This window comes from Spermophilus citellus, assembly GCF_964194105.1.
Source record: "Spermophilus citellus genome assembly, chromosome: 17".
NCBI lineage: Eukaryota > Metazoa > Chordata > Mammalia > Rodentia > Sciuridae > Spermophilus > Spermophilus citellus.
In genome coordinates this window covers 58,929,390-58,942,701 of record NC_138199.1, presented here as the reverse complement: position 1 = coordinate 58,942,701, position 13,312 = coordinate 58,929,390, and the positions used below count along the sequence as shown (strand labels likewise).

The 13,312-nt window shown below is 40.3% G+C and overlaps 1 protein-coding gene and 1 long non-coding RNA gene across 2 annotated transcripts in view; both read right to left on the bottom strand.

The window, feature by feature from the left end:
* Nucleotides 1-13,312, bottom strand: part of LOC308636207 — a 770,476-nt gene that overhangs the window by 393,073 nt on the left and 364,091 nt on the right. Inside the window, exon 2 of the long non-coding RNA XR_014019372.1 lies at nt 5,883-6,043. This is a non-coding gene — a long non-coding RNA (uncharacterized lncRNA). The remainder of the gene's footprint in view (nt 1-5,882; nt 6,044-13,312) is intronic.
* Nucleotides 8,345-13,312, bottom strand: part of LOC308635495 (cell division cycle protein 27 homolog) — a gene marked incomplete at both ends in the record, with an annotated part of 32,637 nt that continues 27,669 nt past the window's right edge. Inside the window, 3 exons of the mRNA XM_081269930.1 lie at nt 8,345-8,535; nt 8,731-8,938; nt 10,219-10,318. Of these exons, the coding sequence (XP_081126056.1) occupies nt 8,345-8,535; nt 8,731-8,938; nt 10,219-10,318 (499 nt within the window). The remainder of the gene's footprint in view (nt 8,536-8,730; nt 8,939-10,218; nt 10,319-13,312) is intronic.

Sequence of the window (13,312 nt, the reverse complement as noted above, 5' to 3'; positions counted from 1 at the left end):
CATTAAAGGAAAAATTCAACCAGCTGCCATGCACTGGTTGACATTTTTTCCTCCAAGAAATGTGTGTGTGTCATTGTGATTTTATTCCACGTGAATAATCAGCAGCCATAGTTCCTCTTGGTAAGGGTGTTTCCAGTTTTGTAACAGAAATAAGTGTTCATGTACAACTTCCAAACACCATGCCTCCTAAGCAAGTTTGATTATTAGCAAAATAAGGGATGGGGAATCTGCTTGGAAGTAACCTGAATCTAGGCCAATTAGATGGGAACATGGTGGAGAAAACTATAACACCAAACTATCTCTTAAAGGAAGAATACACATAGACTGGAAGGGGACCGGAAAATAAAGGTTGCCCTACTCAAAAGGTAACCTCTGGAACAGTGATTTCCAATTAATAACTGCAGATCTTTGGAGAGCCCATCACAGCAGGAAGCCTCTGAATTCATGTGTACACCATGCACTATTTGCAGAGCAAATAAATCCTGTCTGTGTCTCCCAAAAATATAATCACTATATCACTAATAGTAATCATATATTGAATGTGTATGCATGTTATCTCATTTAAATCTTACAGCTACTTAGAATGGAGATCTTATTCTCCCCAATTTAATAGTTGAAGAATCTGAAGCTGGAGGATAAATAACTTGCCCAAGTTCAAAAAGATAATATATTAGGGCTTTTTTTCCATATGAAAGAAATTCAACTAAAATATGCTAAATAAAAACATGACAGGGCTGGGGATGTGGCTCAAGTGGTAGCGCGCTCACCTGGCATGCGTGCGGCCCGGGTTCGATCCTCAGCACCACATACAGACAAAGATGCTGTGTCCGCCAAATACTGAAAAATAAATATTAAAGTTCTCTCTCTCTCTCTCCCTCTTTCTCACTCTCTCTCACTCTTTCTTAAAAAAAAAATGACATATCAGCTTATATAACAGGAACCCCTAAGGGTTTAAGGCTGGCTGCATCCATCACTCATTGCATCCACTCCCTGTCTACATCTCAGGTCCACTTTCCTCTGTGAGAGCTTCAGCCTTGAGAGGACTCCTCTTTTTTTTTTTTTTTTTAATTATTAGTTGTTCAAAACATTACATAGGAGAGGACTCCTCTTATCTGCAAGAATGGTCCAATTCTCCACTGCTGTGGAGGAAATGGCTCAGAGAAAGACCTTCCTCAAAAGGTCTTTGATTGGCCTGTTGGGTCACAGTTCAGGGAAGAGGAGACTCTGACTGGCTGGCCACTGTCTTGCACATATCCTGGGGTGGGGGACTTAAACCTAGCAGAATCACAGTGAGTGAAGGAGGCTCATCCCTAAAGTAAAATAAGAGTAGTACCAAAAGATTGGTCCTTGTTCCCAATGCCACTCCAGTAATGAGGACACAGTTTTAAGAAAAAAGGGAAAAAAACAGAGGGGACTCTTGTCCCAGAGGCTACATTCCAGATATGTCTGATGGGTGTGTGTGTGTGTGTGTGTGTGTGTGTGTGTGTGTGAGAGAGAGAGAGAGAGAGAAAGAGAGAGAGAGAGAGAGAGAGAGAGAGAGAGAGAGAGAGAATTCACTTGTTAATTTGGGAGATTTCTTAGATCTTCTTGAGCCATCCCCCAAGTCTGAATTACTTTATTCTTATGATTGGAGGTGTGCTCAAAGACAGATAACTGGGCCTAGGATAGAGAAAAAGAGTAATCCTGTTTCCCCTGAGATCAGGGAAGGGAAAACTAGGGAAGGGGAGAGAAAAAAACACATGCCTATTTTAAAAATAAGTCTGTGTGTGGCTGTGGTAGTACACACCCGTAATCCCAACAGCTCAGGAAGCTGAGGCAGGAGGATCATGTATTTGAAGTCAGCCTCAGCAACTTAACAAGGCCCTAAGCAACTTAACAAGACCCTATCTCCAAAAAAAAAAAAAAAAAAAAAAGAAAAAAAAAGAGGAGGAGGAAGAGGAAGAGGATGGCTGGGGATGTGGCTCAGTGGTTGATGCCCTGAGTTTAATCCCTGGTACCAAAAAATAAAAAATAATAATAATAAGTCAATGTGGCAGAGCAGCAAGGGCTATATCAAAGCATGAAGTGTTACGAGAGGCTCTATTACCAAAAGACAAGGGAATGAGATGAATAATGGAGGATCAAAGACTGAAGCTAGATTGAACTAACCTTTAAAGCATAAACTCAACAGTTCTTCACAAGTTCATAGATACTATGCATCTGGAAACCTCTCAAATTCTTTTCTCTGGTTCGATAGTATTTTGCAGGCGCCTTTATTATTGTTCCAGTCACAGGGTAACATTTTTTTTCCCCATCTGGAGTCTACCTGGTGCACTCATGGTCCATTGTGAAATGTTTTGTGGAAATGTGCAATATTTATGTGCATTTGTGCATTGCCCTCTCCTGCCACTTCCTCCATCCTCCCCCATCTTAACTCCAGGCCTTTATATAGCTTCACCTTGTATAGAGCAAGATGAGAAGAGGTAGTCAAGCATGGAAACTTTTCAGATATCAGGAGCCTGGAAAATAGGGGACCAGGAAACAGAGACTCCTGAAAAACAGACAAGAGATTATTTTGAGGAATTCCACACAGTTATCCTTTCAACAGCTGAACAAAAATGCAAGGGAATAACTGAGGGACATGAAGTGCTTGATTTAGGGGCAGGACATGCTTCTTCTAGACCACCAATATCTGTCTGTGATGATTATGACCAGAAACAGCTATCCTTTTGCCAAGGTAGGTAAGTTTCCCTAGAAAACACCTTACCTTCTTTCTTGTTTAAAATGAGTTTGACACAACAGAATAGTTTGTACGCGTGTACTTGTCATCTTCCTGCTCAATATCAACTGTATTGAATGAACACTGTGACCCATCTAGCCTGAAACTGAGGGGAGGAGAATTACTGAGCAGGCAGCCCACTAACAAGGTGGGGGACCACCCCCAACAGCTGGTTTTATAAATGGAAACAGGAACTGGGCCCTCTAGATTTGTGGAGATATGAGGGCCACCTTCCTTGCCTAGAGGCCAAGGGAGCATAAGACCTCCAACCAAAGTCAGTGCAGCTTCTTTCCAAGAATTGGCCTGTCCCTGGTCACCCTTGTGCTACTCTCTTAGGACGTGCAAGTACCTCTCCTGACCCTAATAATTCACAGTCCAAGCTCAGGCCCTAGGCTCCCATTGATGGAAGTTTGCAAGTGTGAAGTGCCCAAAGAACTGTCCCTGGCTCCAGGGCGCAGTCGCTGCTCTTGATATTTTTCTTCTAAGTTCATTTGAAAGAGCGATGTCACTTCTACAGGGAAAGAAAACAAACAACAAGGCTGGAAGAGGAAAGCGAACCCCTGGGCTTCAGGTCTTCAGGATTGTGTTGAACACATGAGACTGCCCAGAGAAACCTCAAGGTGATCACGTGGTATTAGGTGCCTTCAAAATAGGTGTGTATTCCCGGCTCTTAAAAGCCAGGAGGAAGGCTCCAATTTGAGCCCAGGCTCTACCCACTGGGTTGGACTGATGCCTTCGGGGGGCAAAGTTAGAGTAGGTATTAAGAGAGGGTATTATTGGTACTACTCAAGTGGACTGTCGTCGGCTTTGTGAGGCTAAGTCACTACTCCAAAGTCGCTCAGTTTATGCCGACCGAGCGGAGTCAGAGACCCAGAAGCCTGGATCTACCAGCGCGGGTCCGACTCAGGCCGGTGTACAAAGATCTAGAGCCACTCACCTGCGGATGGGGCTCCGCACCCTCAGGCTTTTAAGAACTCCGCCTCTCATCCTCCGAGCCTCACTACTGGCTCCTCGGGCTGGAGGTGGGGCCGAGAGCCCAATCAACGTAATGGCGTCAGGCACTGGGGCGCAGCTTCCTGTTGTCAGTGGCCAGGAGGCCGCAGCGTCGGTTGGGAGGCCAGGAGCGCCCCCAGCCCGGCTCCCGGCTCCGTTTGGTGAGTTAGGGGTCAGGGGTTGAAGAGGGCAGCGCGGGGGCGTTGGGGCCGTAACACCAACGGACAGTTGGTCCTCCCGCCCTCGCCGTGATCCCAGAGATCTTGGTTGCCTGGAGACAGTCCGGCTTCCGAGCCCTCTGCCCTCCCAGCCCGCACCGGGCTCCCACCGTAGCCTTGGGCCCGCGCTGCCACCGTTGGCCTGTTCCGTCCATTTTCTCCTACCCGTGACCCAACCTCAGCTCTTGCTCCCATCTTCTTACCACCGGTCTTGCATAAATGCAGCCTCACTCGTGACCTCTCTTTAACCTAGTTGCAACTCCGATCTGGATATATCCCTTACCTCCTTTTTATCTAATCCTCACCCCACAACCCCCCTGGCAATCCTAAAACTCCGCACAAACCTCCCCTAAATCCACCATTCATGTTTCCCCTTTTCTGGCTCAGCTCTCTCATCCCCAGCTCCCAGTGTCTACCCAGCCCCCTAAGGTCTGTTTATCCCAAACGTCTACCTCTCCCCTCCTCTCATTGAAGACCTACCGCTAAAATAGATGCCCTGTTGAGCTCACCCGCTTTGTGTTAACTCCTCTTTCAGCCTTCTCCCAAATTTTATGTGTAGCTTCTTCACAGACTTTGCCCTTAACTTCCTAGCTCATTATATATTTCTCTTCCCTCCTCTACCATCGCGAGGAAACCCCATTCCTAAGTCTTTATCTGTCCCCATCTCTAGTTGCCTCAGTTCCTCTCACCCTCTTCCTTTTTATTAACAGAGATCCTCCATGTCCTTTCACCTTTTGTCCCCGTAGCAACTCTTCACATCAACTCTGCCCATTCTTCCCTTGACAGCTCCCATTCAGCCTGAAATTGTAGTGCATAGCTCCCTGCCAACCCCACCAGCTACCCCTGAACAGTCAAGTCTAGGTGCTTGCTCAGAGGTGAGCAGCTTGATAGACCATGCAGCTTGTTTGGTTAATGAGTGCAGGGGGGTAGAGTTCCCCTACTCTTGGGTCAGAGATTTTTTCCTGGTGTCTGGTCCTTTTTTTATTATTATTTTTTATTTTTTAGTGGTACACAATACCTTTATTTTGTTTATTTTTATGTGGTGCTGAGGATCGAACCCAGGGCCTTGCACATGCTAGGTGCGCGCTCTACCACTGAGCCACAACCCCAGCCCTGGTGTCTGGTCCTTATACCTGTCCCCAGGGATTGTTTTTTCACCGTTCATATTATATTACTTGTGTTGACTATTGGAATGGTAGGTGTCATTGAAATTCCTGCAAGGTAAGAGATGGTCCCTCACCCAGCTCACTCATCCTGGGGCAGTTGAAGTTCTTGCTTCCTTTTGACTGGTATTCTGGCTCTGGAGAACCTCAGGGAATGCCAGTGGGGTTGGCTCTAATTACAGAGCCATGGCCATGTGTCTTGTCCTGGCACTTGTGGAGGATCCTGTCCCAGTGCTCCTTGCCAGAGCTGATGGCAGATCAGTTCCAGCACTAAACACAGGGATCACATGGTGTCAGAGGCATGTTAGGGTTAGGGTTAGGGTTAGGGTTAGGGTTAGGAACCCAGTGCCTCAGGCATGCGAGACAAGTGCTCTACCTCTGAACTACAACTCCAGCCCTCCCCAGCCCTATTTTATATCTTATTTAGAGACAGGGTCTCAATGAGTTGCTTAGTGCCTTGCCTTTGCTGAGGCTGGCTTTGAATTTGGGATCCTCCCGCCTCAGTCTCCCAAGCTGCTGGGATTACAGGTGTGTAACACTGCATCCGACCCCCAGTCCTTTTTGAAACAAGATCTTGCTAAATTGCTGAGGCTGGTTTTGAACTTGTGATCCTCCTGCCTCAGCCTCCCAAAACCCTGGGATTGTAGGTGTGTGTCACTGTGTTCAGTCCCTAAAATTTCTTAAAAGGAAGATCATAAGTTCAAGGCCATCTTAACAACTTAGACTCTTTTTTTTTTTAAAGAATTTAACCAGGGGCTGGGGATGTGGCTCAAGTGGTAGCGCGCTCGCCTGGCATGCGTGCGGCCCGGGTTCGATCCTCAGCACCACATACCAACAAAGATGTTGTGTCCGCCGAGAACTGAAAAATAAATATTAAAAATTCTCTCTCTTTCTCTCTCTCCCCTCTCTCACTCTCTCTTTAAAAAAAAAAAAAAAAAAAAAAAAAAAAAAAAAAAAGAATTTAACCATTATTTTATTTATTTGTTTGTTGTTGTTTATTTGTTTTTATGTGGTGCTAAAGATCAAATCAAGTCTAAAAAAAAAAAAAAAGGCCTGGAAATGTAGCTCAGTGATAGAGGTACAGAACCCCTGGGTTCTCTGCCTAGTATCCTGCCCTCCTCCCCTAATGCACAAATAAACCAAATACAGGTACCTTTTGTTTTCAAATATCAGAATCCACTGCTTCTTTTGAAAATTCTTTATGGTATACACAAAAAAGAAAAATGGAAAATAATAAAATTAAGCTGGAAAAAAAGCGCTACTTTTGAATACTCAAGTTGCTCATGGGTCTGTAACTATGGAAAAAACAAAATTCACATATTCCAAAGTACCTGTAAAACAATAAACTATAAATAATTTTGAAAACATAGCTTTGCTTCTTTTACACACACACACACACACACACACACACACACACACACAGTATTGGTAAATGCCATAATCCCAACATGCATCTCCTAACAATGAATTAGCAATGAATAAAGCTTTCTGGCTACAATCCTCTTTTTGGTACTATACAAAATTACATGAATAGACATGTCTGCATTTATTTTCTGCCTGGGAAGAACAGTTTCCCCTTGTGTCTTTGCATGGCTCATGGGAAGAATAATCTTCTGATTCTGAGCTAATTAAAAAAAAAAGGAGTACCATACTTTCAGTGCCCCTCACTCAGCCTCCTTACCATGCTTCATTTTTCTTCATATTACTTCCTGCTACCTATCCTCACACATTTATTGGCTTATACTTTGGCTATTACTAGAATGTAATATACTCCATGGAGGCAAGAAATTGCCTCATTGTATTAGAAAATACTATATACTGAAATACATTCTGAAAAGTAACCTTGTCAACTTTTTGGGGGGTTTTGTTATCTTTTTAAGCTTAGGGGTAGGAAGAAAATGCTTTGGACAGAAGAAATTATTTAAATTGGAAATTGCATTTTTTTTAAAAAAAAAATTTAATTAACCATCCTTTCCTTTTCTCTATAAGCAGATAACTTGTCAGGCACAGTGGTACATGCCTGCAATCCTAGCTACTTAGGAAGCTGAGGCAAGAGAATCACAAGTTCAAGGTCAGCCTCTATTACTTAGCAAGACCCTGCCATGAAATTAAAAAATAAATTGGCCTGGGATGTAGCTCAGGATACAGCACCCTTAGTTTCAATCCCCAGTATCACAACAGCAACAAACACTCCCCAAGCCAAAACCCAAATAAAAACACATAAGCCCCACTAACAACAGGTATCTTAAGTAAAAAATTTAATTAAAACTAAAAGGATAAAAGCCTTCTGATAAGAATATTGTGTTATCAATTAAATATAATTCTCCTCATAGCATTCTTTAAGTTTCTAAAACAAATCAGAGTCCGGCACAGTGGTGCTCACCTATAATCCCAGTGAATCCCAAGGCCAAGGCAGGAAGATCCCAAGATTGAGGCCAGCCTCAGAAACTTAGTGAGGTTCTAAGCAACTTAGTGATGCCCTGTCTCAAAATTAAAAATAAAAACGGGCTGGGGATATAGCTCAGTGGTTAAGTGCCCCTGGGTTCAGTTCCCTAGTACCAAAAATAAATAATAATAACAATAATTCATAAAAACTATATTGTAGAAAGAATTTATAGATTATATATCTAAATATGCATTTTCAGATCAAATGACCAGAGTACAAGGCATTCTGCATAAGAGTGCATTCATGGCTCTGTTCTCACAAATCTCCCTCAAGAAAGTCTGAAAAATTTAAATTATCCCTTAAAGCAAGAAAGAATCTTGTCAGCAGGGCGAGGTGGCACATGCCTGTAATCCCAGAAGCTCGGGAGGCTGAGACAGGAGGACCAAGAGTTCAAAGCCGGCCTCAGCAAAAACCGATGCGCTAAACAACTTGGTGAGACCCTGTCTCTAAATAAAATATAAAAAAATAGGGCTGGGAATGTGGCTCAGTGGTTGAGTGGCCAGAGTTCAATCCCCGGTACCCACCTCCAAATTTTATCTACAAATTATAAATAATGATAAGATAGCCCCCCCCCCCCATTTTTTTCAGTACTGGGAAATCCAATCCTTGATGTAACAGGCAATCATTCTGCTGAGGACATAATAATCCCTGAGAAAATAATTATATAAACAAACATAATAAACAAATATTGACGTTTTAGATCTGGTCTTCTCAAGCATGGCCATTTTAATTACACTTAAAATTATTTCTAGAAAGACACATGTACCTATTTTTCTATACTTACTTGCATGTATTCTGAAAGTTCAAAATAGGCCCTTCCAATTTGGCACAGTACCCAACCAGTATTGTAGTGGTGAGAAGGCAGGTGGCTCAAAATATTTATAGCTTCTTTGCAGTTGTATGAACACAAAGCTAAATAACCTTTTCCCATTTCACGAAGAAGGCTCATCAAACCTTCTAGGAGAAAACAATATAGTAACCAAAGGAGAGAAACATAAAACTCTGGTGTTTAAGAAAGGCTGATTACAAACTAATTGATTAAAATTCCATCTATCTAGAGAACAATGAAAGCAGTGTAATGAACATAAAGAAATTACTTAAAATAAGTACATAATAATGTAAAATAAACAATATTAAGCATTTAAAACAGACCTGCAGCTGCTTTTTGTAGATTAAAAGCTTGGATCTGAGGTGTGATTGTGGATATTTTCCCTTCTGAAATGATGGAAGAATCCAATTTTGTGATTTCCAGGTTATCATTTATGTTAGGTTGAGTTATTCCTCCTTTATTAGTTTTACTTTTTGTTTTTCTGTTTGGGATTTTAGGTGGAAACTTCATTTTTAATTTTTTGCTATTCTCCTGCAAAAGGGTAAAATTCCATACTTTATACTCATATATTTTAGACTTCCCCCTCAATGCTTTCTCAAGTATTAGATTTAAAAGTATAATCTTGATTAATCTCTATTTTTCTCAGAAGAAGTTTTATAAAAACAGTCTTCAAAGTCAATTCTAAATTCAAGAATTATAAATATAAATTGTATTTACTTATCGTGATTAAGGTGAATCTGCATCGAGCAGTATTTTTTTTGCAAGTATATCATATTCTCATTTATTATTTTACAGTAAGAAAATAAGAGGATGCAATACCATTTAATTGTCTCAGAGCACTTAACTAATAAATCACAAAGTTGAATTTACCTATAATGTCCTTCTATGGACCAAAAAAAATTTAACCAAGGCCATTGTAATGAAGTCCTTTAATTTTTTAAACTTTTAATTTTGAAATAGTTTCAGTTCATAAGAAGATAGAAGCAAAGAAAACATAGAGAATTTCCATTCAGTCTTTCATTAGTGATAACATATAAAATTATATTGAGGAAACTGAAATATTATACTATGAAATGAACTACAGACCTCATTTGTTTGGTTTTCATTTGAACTCTTTTGCGTGCTTGTGGGTGTGTATATATACAATTCTGTGTAATTTTATCACATGAATGGATTTATGCAATCAACCACCACGCTTGGGATATACAACTATTTTACTATCACAAAGAAATCCTTTTTTTGCTATGCTTTTTTTTTTTTTTTTTTTTTTTTTTTGGTGCCAGGGATTGAACTCAGGGGTGCTCAACTCCTGAGCCCATCCCCAGCCCTTTTTAGAGTCAGGGTTTCACTAAGTTACTGAGACTGGCCTCGAACTTGTGATTCTCCTGCCTCAGTCTCCTGAGTTGCTGGGATTACAGGCATGTGTCACTGTGTCTGGCTGTGTTATGCTCAGGCCTATTTCCTGATAACCACTGTTGTTTTCTACAATAACAGCTGGGTGCAGTGGTGCATGCCTATAATACAAGCAGTTCATGAAGCTGAGGCAGGAGGATTGCAAGTTTAAAGTCAGGCTCAGGAACATAACAAAACCCTGTCAACTACATAAAATATAAAAAGGGCTGGGGATATAGCTCAGTGTTACACCCCTGGGTTTAATCTCTAGTACCAAAGAAGAATGTTATATAATATTTACCAAAGGACCAAAAAATTATAGCTAGCTTTCCAAATTTATTTATAAAGATGAAGTCATCAATGAACAGATATTTTAGCAGGGAAAGCATTAAGTAAATGTGGCATTCAGAATTCTTTACCTTGGTTGTAGAGCTGTCACTAGTAAAAAGTCGAGAACTTCTTCGAGGCAGTGCATTTGGGGGAGATGTGATAGTGGGGCTCAATACCTGAGGTGTTGTACTAAAAAGTGACAAAACATTATTTAAAATTCATTTTTTGACCATTAACTATTATTTCAAATTTAGCCATATTAAAAATATGCATTTCTAATATAAGTACTCTAGAGTTGGTGAGTTTGGTCAGTACCTTTCTGGTCCCCCCCTTTCTAAAAAAATTATATACATACATATATATGAACACAATAATCTTAATTTTATCACTTATTTTTATGTGATACTGAGTATTGAACCCAGTACCTCACATGTGCTAGGCAAGTGCTCTACCACTGAGTAACAATCCCAGGCCCCCTTTCTGGTCCCTTTATGAAAACCCACCATTTAAAAACTACTCACATTACTGTAAAATGATAAACATTATAGGAGAGATCTCTAATTGAAATTGATCTAAAAAAATATTTAAGGTCAATAAATATGACAAGCACATCTATATGCCAATTACCTTTAGCCCTTTATTTGCATGCATAAAAAAGTTAGGGAAGTGGGCCAGGTGTGGTAGCGCACGCCTATAATCTCAGCAGCTTGGGAGGCTGAGGCAGGAGGATTGTGAGTTCAAAGCCAGCCTCAGCAAAAACCAAGGCGCTAAACAACTCGGTGAGACTCTGTTTCTAAATAAATAAATAAATAGAAATTGTAGAAATGTTAAAAAAAAAAGGGAAGTTATGTCAGAAATTAAATATATTTTCAAAAAATATAAAACATGAGCTGGGCATGGCGTGCATGCCTATAATCCTAGTGGCTCAGAAGGCGGAGGCAGGTGGATCACAGGTTCGAAACCAGCCTCAGTAACTTAGAGGCTATAAGCAACCTACTGAGACCTTGTCTCTAAATAAAAAATAAAAAGGGATGGGGATGTGACTCAGTGGTTAAGTGCCCTTGGGTTCAAAAAAGAAAAAAAAATTAGAGAAAAAAGGAAATTTCTATCAGGTATGGATCATCTAAATGTTGGGCATTTTTAAACAAATAAATACCACTAGAACAACTGAAAGTTGAGAAATAATTTCCCTGTAAATTCAAACAGCTGTATCAAAGGTTTATTCTGGTTAGAGCAAAAGGAGTCTGACAATCATTGGATATATTTTTACTTTAAAGGCAAACCCTAAGAATTCCATTCTTAGAAAGCAAGCAAATTTAAAACTTAAATGATATAACTGGGATTAGGTTACGTTTATAATTTTTTAGGAAATTCTACAAATAGGTATCTAAGTCTGAAATTAAAAGGTTTCTTAATAAAAAGAGAAGAGAGAGAGAGATGCTGCCCAGTAAGTAAATCATGTCCAGGATTATTCTTATTTCTTTCAAAACACAGAGCCCCAGTGCAGGGATATTAGGCAAGTAAGAACACTTGGGTTGATCAATTCATTTTTTAAAAGTACAATAAGCTCGCCAGGCATAGCGGTGAAAGCCTGTAATCTCAGCAGCTCAGGAAGCTGAGGCAGAAGGAGCCAAGTTCAAAGCCAGTTTCTGCAATTTAGTGAGGCCCTTATCAACTCAGTAAGACCCTGTCTCTACTAAAATATTTTTTAAAAAGTCTGGGTATGTGGCTCTGTGGATAAGTACCCCAAGTTCAATCCCCAGTAACACCCCCCCAAAAAAGTCCAATAACCTCAATTTGGTAGAAATAACTATTATACTTTATACTAGGAATGTGAATTGTGGGGCTAGGCTGTAGCTCAGTGGTGGAGCACTTGCCTAGCACACTAGACGCACTGGGTTTGAGCCTCAGCACCACATAAAAATAAATATTGTGTCCATCTTCAACTAAAAAAATTTTTAAAAATGTGAATTGTACTGTCAACATGATTATTGATCACAGAAGAGTTTTGTCAAGAAGTAAGAAGAAAGAACTTCATCAAATGGGGCAAGTGGGACAAATCTGAAGATGTTGCTAAGATTGTTTTAAAGAAAACACTCAACTGAATGAGGGTAACACAAATTTTGTGGAGGTAGAAGTAAAAATTAGTAAGAATTCTAGAGCTGGGAGGATAAACTCTTCTTATAGAGTAGATACAGACTTATAATTTTTGTTAGGCTTCTGTTAGCTCCAAAGGCCCACTTGATGTAAGGATAAAGAAGCCCTAAGTCTGAGGCACCAGAAAAATTAAGTAAAATCATAAGTTTGGAAAATGGAAAATGGGCGTGTATTTATTTATTTAGTTCATATTATGTAACCAATACATGAATCTGTATAAGTTCCATTTGGTTAACTAGGGGTTTAGCAATGAAAGGAATATGCTCTGGAACTAGATTGCCACAGCTTGAAATTAAGGTTCTACTGCCATCATTAGACATATACATTATATGTCAGTTATATTGTTTAATAAATTTATGTAAATAGCATTATTTTTTCTGGTTTTAAAGCAAAATGTTCTGGTAGTTAACAAAAACATCTTAGAAAATTTACAGAAATAAATTTTGAAGGATACTTTATGTGGAGAAAATGATGGGGTTTGCCATGCTGCAAAGATCCACCATGTGATTAGAGTTGAGCCTTAAAGCCAGGTGACATCAGCCTGACCTCCTCCAGGAAGGGCAAGGTGGCTGGTGACTGAGTTTAATCACACGCCCAATGATTTCATCAACCATGTCTACATAATTCAATCTCCATTAAAATTCTGAACATCAAACCTTAGTTGAAATCCCTAGTCTCTAAACATAGGTCCTGATTCCATGAAATGAACATAAAAGTCTGTGTTTGGGACCCTCCCAAAACCTCACCATAGAGTCTCTTCAGTTATCTGGTCCTGATTTGTATCCTTCACAATAAAACTATAATCATAATTATAGTATTTTCCTGGTTCTGAGTTGTTCTAGCAACTTACTGAATATGAAGGGGTAATGGGAACCCTCAATTTTTACTAAGTTGATCAGAAATGCAGGTGGCCTGGGGAACTCTGCACCTGCAATTGGTATCTGAACTGAGGACATTTCAGATAGTTCTTGTTGCAGACTGATCTTAATCTTTGGAGTCCAGTCTAAGTCTGGGTGGTTAGCATCA